This window comes from Macaca mulatta, chromosome 15, assembly GCF_049350105.2.
Source record: "Macaca mulatta isolate MMU2019108-1 chromosome 15, T2T-MMU8v2.0, whole genome shotgun sequence".
In the NCBI taxonomy this organism is placed as follows: Eukaryota; Metazoa; Chordata; class Mammalia; order Primates; family Cercopithecidae; genus Macaca; species Macaca mulatta.
In genome coordinates this window covers 25076134-25085087 of record NC_133420.1, presented here as the reverse complement: position 1 = coordinate 25085087, position 8954 = coordinate 25076134, and the positions used below count along the sequence as shown (strand labels likewise).

The window sequence follows — 8954 nt, the reverse complement described above, 5'->3', positions numbered from 1 at the left end:
TCATGAGTGAGAAATATATATATAGACAAAAAATATCCATTGTAACATTCTTGGGGTAGCGGAAGCATAATGAACCATTTAACCTCATTCCTATATGTAGTGTATATAGATCTAAACCGAGAAAAAGATCTTTAAAATATGCACACAATTCCCGTGGAATTATAGGAAATTTAACCTTTTAAATTATGAAATGAATATAAACACAACCTTTATTTTTAAACAGACAATATAATATAAAGTTAAATATGAAAATTCAGTAGGTAACCACATTACACATTACACTTTTTAAGGACTCTTTCCACACCACAACAAACACAACATATTTAAAAAAATACTTTTCTTTACAAAAATGGGATTATTCTTTTTTTATTATTATACTTTAAGTCTTGGGATACATGTGCAGAATGTGCAGGTTTGTTACGTAGGTATACATGTGTCATGGTGGTTTCCTTACCCATCAATCGTCATCTAGGTTTTAAGCCTGGCATGCATTAGATATTTGTTCTAATGCTCTCCCTCCCCTTGCCCCCCACTCCCCGACAGCCCTGGTGTGTGATGTTCCCCTCCCTGTGTCCATGTGTTCTCTTTGTTCAACTCAAAAATGGGATTATTCTTTAGGCTTGTTGTCTTCCTTGTTTTTGTCACAAAATGTCCATGACATTTTGTTATGTCTGTGCCATCAGACTGCCTGAATTAAAATTCCAGCTCTACCACTTACTCCCTGCGGGGTCTGGTAAGTTACTTAATTTTGCTACACTCTAAATTTTTATCTGTAAGTTGCAATCATAATAATGCCTATGTTGTAGGATTTGGAGAAAATAAAATGATAAAAGCTTTGCAAAGCACTTAGCTCAGTGTGTAGCAAGTATCAGGTGTTAATAAATATTGGCTAACATTACCCATCTTATTTCTTCAGAGACTACATGATGTTGAGTAATAAAAATACACTATAAACTATTTGATAAATCACCTATTTGTGAATATTCAGTTTGTTTCCTGTGTAGTTGTTTTGTTTGTTATGCTGTATTATGTTTAGTTTGCTATTACAAGCAACATTACAATAAAATGTGTGTACATATACTTTGACATACAAATATATCCTTTTTTTAAATGATAGCTTTTTGTAAGTGGAATTATTGCACAAAGAAATGCAGATTTTCCGTTCTGATGGAGACTACCAAAGGGACAACACTAATTTACTCTCTTACTGCTAGTACATGTGAGTGTCTAGTTTCCTTTGTATATTGTCAAAAAATTTAGCATAAAACTGATAAGTGAGAATTGAATTTCAGTCCACATTTCCTGATTATCAATTATGTTGATCATCTTGTCATACATTTTATTTGGTAACTGTGTTGCATGTATTTTCATTGAGTCAATATTTTCTATTTTAGCTTTGCCTATAATCTCTTTTGGCATAATTTTCAAATTTTTAAGTGGGTTATTTTGTCATTCTTGCTTCTTCATTTCATTTCTTGCTTGGAATGACATTCCCATCCTGAGACTGTAAAAATATGTTCCTTTAGTTTTGGCTCAAACTTACTTTGTAGTTTGGATTTTTAACTTTCAGATTGTTCATTCATCTGGGTTTTAGTTATATGTGTGGGTTAGATAGAAATCTAGCCTTATACTTTCCAAGTGTTCAACCAATTGTCACAAATATCATTAATATTCCATTCTTTCTTTGATGCTATTAAATTTTACTGTATATTAAGTTGCAGATAAATTACTGTCTATATATATCTACCTATATATATGTATGCATAAATACAGATCTACGAAATTCTTTATGGTGGTCCATTGATTTGCTTTTCTGTTTGTGCCATTATCTTATTGTTTTTCACTGTTATGTAATTTGATTGGGGTTAGAAAAGTTCCCTGAAATTGCTCTGAATTTTTTCAAAATTATTTTGTCTGTTCTTAGCCATTTATTAATCTAGGTGAATTTTAGAAAAACTTTCACAAATGTCATTAAAAATTCCCCTGGGGTCTTATTAGAGATGCATTGAATTTTATTAATCTGAGAAGAATTAACATTTTTAAATATTGATAGGAATATAATATCTCTGTTTATTTAGATCTTCATTTTGTATTCTGTTACAGTTTCTCCAGATAAATCTTACTCATTTATTTTTATTGCTCAGGTTTATTCCTAAGTATTTTTTAGACTTTCTTACCACTGTCAATTGAAATATTTTCCAAATTACATTTTTCTAATATAAGAAAAGTATATTTGTATATGTATCGTTTATCTGGCTAGTTTGATAAAGTCTTCATAGATTTTAAATTTTTTCGGATGATTATCTTGGATTTTCTAGGTGGACAGTTTCATCATTTCTAATGTTTATGTCTTTTAATTCTTACTTTTTCACTGATTGAGACTACCATATCAACAGTATAGCTTAATAGTGGTAATAAGAGCCATCCTTTTCTGGTCTTTTCATGATACTGGTAGAATAAGACTCTTAACGATCTAAGTTTTATAATACTGTAATATTTGAATGTTTAGAAAGAGGATGTTATAATTTTATAATCAGAAAAGTTAACATATTTTAAAAACTAATCACAGTAACATAGGCTATTCCTGGTAGTACTCCTATTTTGAGTGACATCTTTGGATCAAAAGCTTAAAATTAAAGTATCCAGATCCTATTAACCAAACAGAAAGGTTTGAACATACATTAAGCAAGTTTTGCTCTGAAGACTTAAGGAAGGCTCGTCTGAATTCTGTGGACAGTAAGGAGTATTGATTGAGTCTGATGTTCATCATTGTACTATCTCAACTATCACCACCACCTCCAGAACTATGAGCAGGAGAGGATTCTGAATGAAAGGGTCTTATTCATGGTGATACCCTGTATGAAAGTATCCTCATTCAAGGTGGGACCCAGAAACCACTTCCTCTGGAACAAAAAACAAAAAAAGAAGCTAAGAAGTTGGTCAAGAGACAACCTAAGAAGAATCTTCAGAAAGGGAAATGAGAAGAACTCAAGACAAATTAAGCCACATAGAAGTTCCGAAGAACACAAGGAAAAGCCTTTATTTTTTATTTGTATAAGTTTATGGGGTGCAAGTACAGTTTTGTTACATGAATACATTGTGCAGTGGTCAAGTTAGGGTTTTTAGGGTATCTACCATGCAAATAACATACATTGCACCCATTAGGCAATTTATCATCATTGATTCCCCTTTTACTCCTGACCCCCACTTCTTCTGAGTCTCCATTTTCCATCATTCCACTTACAATGATCCTATGTACATATTTGTACCACCCACTTATGAGTGAGAACATGTGCTATTAGTGCTTTGTGCTTTATATTTTTGTATTTGTATATTTGTATTTTTGTGCCTGGCTTGTTTCACTCAAAATAATGACCTCCAGTTCCATCCATGGTGCTACAAATGACATGATTTCATTATTTATCTTGGCTAAATAGTATTCCACTCTGTGTGTGGGGGTGTGTGTGTGTGTGTACATATACATGTACACTTCTTTTCTTCATTCATCCATTGATGGACACTTAGGTTGATCTTTGCTATTGTGAATAGTGCTGCAATAAATATAGAAGTGCAGGTATCCCTTTGATATATTGATTTATTTCTTTATTCTGTTTCACTGATCTATGTGTCTGTTTTTATACAGCAACATGCTATTTTGGTTGCTATAGCCTTGTAATATATTTTGAAGTCAGGTAATGTGATACCTCCAACTTTGTACTTTTTTCTTAAAATTGCTTTGGCTATTCTGGCTCTTTTTGGCTCCATATGAATTTTAGAATTGCTCTTTTCTAATTTTGTGAAAAATGATATTGGTATGTTGATAGGGATTATGTTCAGTATGTAGATTGCTTTAGGCAGTATAGTCATTTTAACTATATTAATTCTCCCGATCCATAACCATGGAATGGAAAATTGAAAATCTTTAGTTTCTAGTTTAGGAGACAGCTTGGATAATTTTAACTGTTTCCTTGTTGGATTTTACTACCTGTTTCTCCATAGTTTCTTAAAGTAAATATTCTTAAAAACCATAACAAAGGGCTATGAGCTATTTTTACAGGCTTAAACTTATGAAGGAAGCTGTCTTGATCAAACTGCCCTTTACGTCTCTCCCACTGCTTCTCCAAACCCTATCCAGGAAGTCCAGAGACATGGAGACAAAGAATTACAGCAGCAGCACCTCAGGCTTCATCCTCCTGGGCCTCTCTTCCAACCCTCAGCTGCAGAAACCTCTCTTTGCCATCTTCCTCATCATGTACCTGGTCACCGTGGTGGGGAATGTGCTCATCATCCTGGCCATCTACTCTGACCCCAGGCTCCAAACCCCTATGTACTTTTTTCTCAGCAACTTGTCTTTCATGGATATCTGCTTCACAACAGTCATAGTGCCTAAGATGCTGGTGAATTTTCTATCAGAGACAAAGGTTATCTCTTATATGGGCTGCCTGGTCCAGATGTACGTCTTCATGGCCTTTGGGAACACTGACAGCTACCTGCTGGCCTCTATGGCCATCGACCGGCTGGTGGCCATCTGCAACCCCTTACACTATGATGTGGTTATGAACCCACGGCATTGCCTACTCATGCTATTGGGTTCTTGCAGCATCTCCCACCTACATTCCCTGTTCCGCGTGCTACTTATGTCTCGCCTGTCTTTCTGTGCCTCTCACGTCATTAAGCACTTTTTCTGTGACACCCAGCCTGTGCTAAAGCTGTCCTGCTCTGACACATCCTCCAGCCAGATGGTGGTCATGACTGAGACCTTAGCTGTCATCGTGACCCCCTTCCTGTGTATCATCTTCTCCTACCTGCGAATCATCGTCACTGTGCTCAGAATCCCCTCTGCAGCCGGGAAGTGGAAGGCCTTCTCTACCTGTGGCTCCCACCTCACTGCAGTATCCCTTTTCTATGGGAGTATTATTTATGTCTATTTTAGGCCCCTGTCCATGTACTCAGTGGTTAGGGACCGGGTAGCCACAGTTATGTACACAGTAGTGACACCCATGCTGAACCCTTTCATCTACAGCCTGAGGAACAAAGATATGAAAAGGGGTTTGAAGAAATTATGGGACAGAATTTACTGGTAAAAGGCACAAAATGTTGATATGTCATAATTAAGACATGATCTAAGAGATTATCGGGTTATTCTTCCTTACTATTTTCCATGTGGCACTCAAAGAGGTCATGAAAATTGGTGTTGGATACCAGTAAGAGAATTGACCTAGGAGCAAAACACTTGGTTTCTATCAATGATCTTAACCAAATACATATTCAGTCTCAGGCTAGGTACTGTTAGGAATCCAGATTTCAGGAAAAGGTTTCAGGTTTTGAAAGCTGAGTATTGCCTCCTCAATAGATGGGCAATTATATAGAAAAATAAAGCTATCTCCATTAGATTGGTAACCATATAGAAAAATAAAGCTATCTCCAAATAACTTGTCTATAAGCCTGACAATGGCTAGCAGTCAAGGAGTTTAAATCCTATTAGTTTTTTGTTTGGCAGCGGAGGGTTGTTCTTCTTGTGTGTGCATGGCTTTTTTTTTTTAGAAACATAATCTCACTGTATTGCTCAGGTTGGAGTACAATGGTGCGATTATAGCTCACTGCAGCCTCAAACTCCTGGGCTCAAATGATTTTCCTGCCTTAGCCTGCCAAGTAGCTGGGACTACAGGAACATGCCACCACACTCGACTTTTTTTTTTTTTTTTTTTTTTTTTTTAGAGATAAGGTCATGTTATCTCACCCTGGTAGGTCTTGAACTCCTGGCTTCAAGGGATCCTCTTACCTTGGCCTCCCAAAGTACTGGGATTACAGGGGTGAGCCACCACGACTTATAAAACCCATTAATTTTAAGAAGAAGAAACTACATGGGTTTGATAGGTCATTGGGTAAGACTTCTAGAAGGAATGGCATCTTGAAGGATGGACTGAATTTTGAAAGAAGAAGTTTCAAAAGACGAGGAAATCTGCAAAGCATTTCAAATAGTGAAAACCACCCAAGCATGTGGAGACAATAAGCACTGCAATGTGTTGGAGGGACAATGAAAAGCTGAGGTTTGATCAGTTTGAGAGAAAGGAGAATATGGCTGGAAAGACAGAAGAATCTACAAAACACATTTATTCTCTCCACCAACACTTAAGTTTCATGACAGTGTGAAGGCTCAGTACCCAATTTCTTTTCCCTTCACTCTTAATTCTTCCCTTCTCCATACATCCAGCATCCTTACCAAGCTGCCTTTGTGTCCTAGAAAAAGCTAGTGTATCAGTTAGGAAAAAGTTCAGTTGTGCTATGGAAACACTCACCCTCAAAGTCTTAGAACCTTAAAACCAAAGGTTTATTTCTCATTCACATTGTATGTCCACCATAGAAAAAGGTAAGTGTGCTACTTATTTTCAACATGCAGAGAACCAAGATCATGGAGAAGTCACCATTGAAAACATTAATCATCACTCTGCCAGAAGCTAAGAAAGGCTCTTGGAGGTTTCACACTGGTAGTTAAAGGCTCTTGGAGGTTTCACACTGGCGGTTTCACACTGGAGGTTTCACACTGGCGCTTCTGACCATAACTCATTGTCCAAAACCCCTCTCATGACCCCACTCAAACACAAGGAAGCTGGGAGGCACAACCCAACTATGTCCCTCTAAGATAGAAAGCCAGAAGTATTTAACAAACCTGCACGTTATGCACATGTACCCTAGAACTTAAAGTATAATAATAATAATAAATAAATAAAGCCAGAAGTATTTGATAAACAGCATTAATTACTACTTCCCAACTATATTAACACACAAACACATCAGTGTGAATTAGTTGCTTCATCGATTCTTCTGGATTGTGTTATTGTCAATAACAATAGTAATGTAAGACTTACACACTCTCTGGAATTTTTCTGCTTCAATTATTTCATCAAGTTCCCACAACCATCTGTTTTTCTAGGTCACAAGCTTGTGTGGCAGGACCTGACGCTGAATACAAGTTTTTTGGCCTTAAAGATTTAGTAAGAGGTGAATAGTGTCCAAAGAAATACAGGGATGCCTAGGTTCCAACATCAAGGTCCCTGCTAGTGCTTTCACTACGTGCTCCTAATTATAAGGGAGTAACCAGAAAGCTAGGAAAGAAACCCAAAGCAATACCTTCATGTTTGTACAGGCACACCTGTTTTTAACCACTATCTCTCACTGATCATTTGGTTTGTGGGATGCAGGCCTAGAAGATATGTACCATTTCGACTTACTCAATTTATGTGCCATAGTTTTCTCATGCTCAACCAAAAAGTTCAGTTAGCTACTTCAGAATGTTAGGAATATCTATATTAAATAAATATATTCATAAATTATATGTATATTACATATACATTAAATAAATTCATTAATTATGCCACCATTAACTTATAAATCCAATTACATTCTTTAGTCCTGAGAACACTAACTTACTTTTTTTTTAACTTATTTTTATTTTAAGTTCCAGGATACATGTAGGTTTTAAGTTCCAGGATACATCCAGGACGTGTAGGTTTGTTCTATAGCTAAATGTGTGCCATGGTGGTTTCCTGTACCTATCAACCCATCACCTAGGTATTAAGCCCCACATGCATTAGCTATTTATCCTGATGCTCTCCCTCCCCACTCCCAGACAGACCCCAGTGTGGGTTGTTCCCCTCCCTGTGTCCATGTGTTCTCATTGTTCAGCTCCCACTTACAAGTGAGAACATGCAGAATTTGGTTTTCTGTTCCTGTGTTAGTTTGCTGAGGATAATAACTTCCAGCTCCATCCATTTCCCTGCAAAGGACATGATCTTGTTCCTTTTTATAGCTTCATAGTATTCCATGATGTATATGTACCACATTTTCTTTATCCAATGTATCATTGATGGACATTTGGGCTGATACCATGTCTTTGCTATTGTGAATAGTGCTGCAATGAACATACGTGTGCATGTATCTTTATAACAGAATAATTTATATCCTTTGGGTATATACCCAGTAATGGAACTGCTGGGTTGAATGGTACTTCTGGTTCTAGGTCTTTGGCGAATTGCCACACTATTTTCCACAATGGTTGAACCAATTTACATTCCCACCAACAGTGTAAAAGTGTTCCTATTTCTCCAGTCTCACCAGCATCTGTTGTTCCTTGACTTTCTGACTGTCATGAGATGGTATTTCATGGTGGTTATGATTTACATTTCTCTAATGACCAGTGATGTTGAGCTTTCTTTCTTATGTTTGTTAGCTGCATAAATGTCTTCTTTTGAGAAGTGTCTGTTTATGTCTTTTGCCCACTTTTTAATGGGGTTGTTTATTTTTTTCTTGCAAATGTTTTAAGTTCCTTGTAGATTCTGGATATTAAGATCCTCAAGAAAATAATAGATGAGTCAAGATTCCATATCCAACTAAAATTACTTTCAAATATAAGGGCCACTTTCACTATTCAAGAACTCTTAAGGAACTTACCACAGAACAAGCTTTAGGCAACCAAAATGACTGGAGACACATCAACTTAAGAACTGGTGATAAACAGGAAGCATATATTTAACTGTAGAACTAACATTAAACGATGGTTACAAGGTAAGAGAATACTGTTCATGGATAAATGCTCTGACTATGTAGTTACATACAATAAACAAAATGTGGGAATAATGAGAGGAGGGTATAAAGAATAAAATAAGTTTGCTTATTGCCTATTATTAACTTGAAATTAAGAAGTATTATTTTAAGTCAGGTATTTTGAGAGAGGCAGAGAAGAGGTAGAGAATTACCAGCTAATTTTAGTATTACTAACAATAAGGTACCAATAAATAATAACCAAAAAGGTATGGGGTTGGTATATATTAAAAAACACAGTGACAAAAATGTAACATGTGGACATTACTCAGAGTCTGATTTGAAAAGATCAACTGAAAAGAGTAATTTTTAAGACAAGAAAATCTGAATATGGTTTAGGCATTAGATGATAT

General features: G+C 36.1%; 1 protein-coding gene across 1 annotated transcript; it reads left to right on the top strand.

Moving 5' to 3' along the window:
* The first annotated feature begins 640 nt into the window (after nt 1-640).
* LOC696728 (olfactory receptor 1L6) lies at nt 641-5685 on the top strand. Its single transcript, XM_077968058.1, has one exon. It carries the CDS (start codon nt 4041-4043, stop codon nt 5082-5084), a length of 1044 nt encoding a protein of 347 aa, XP_077824184.1. The 5' UTR covers nt 641-4040; the 3' UTR covers nt 5085-5685.
* The last annotated feature ends 3269 nt before the right edge of the window (nt 5686-8954 follow it).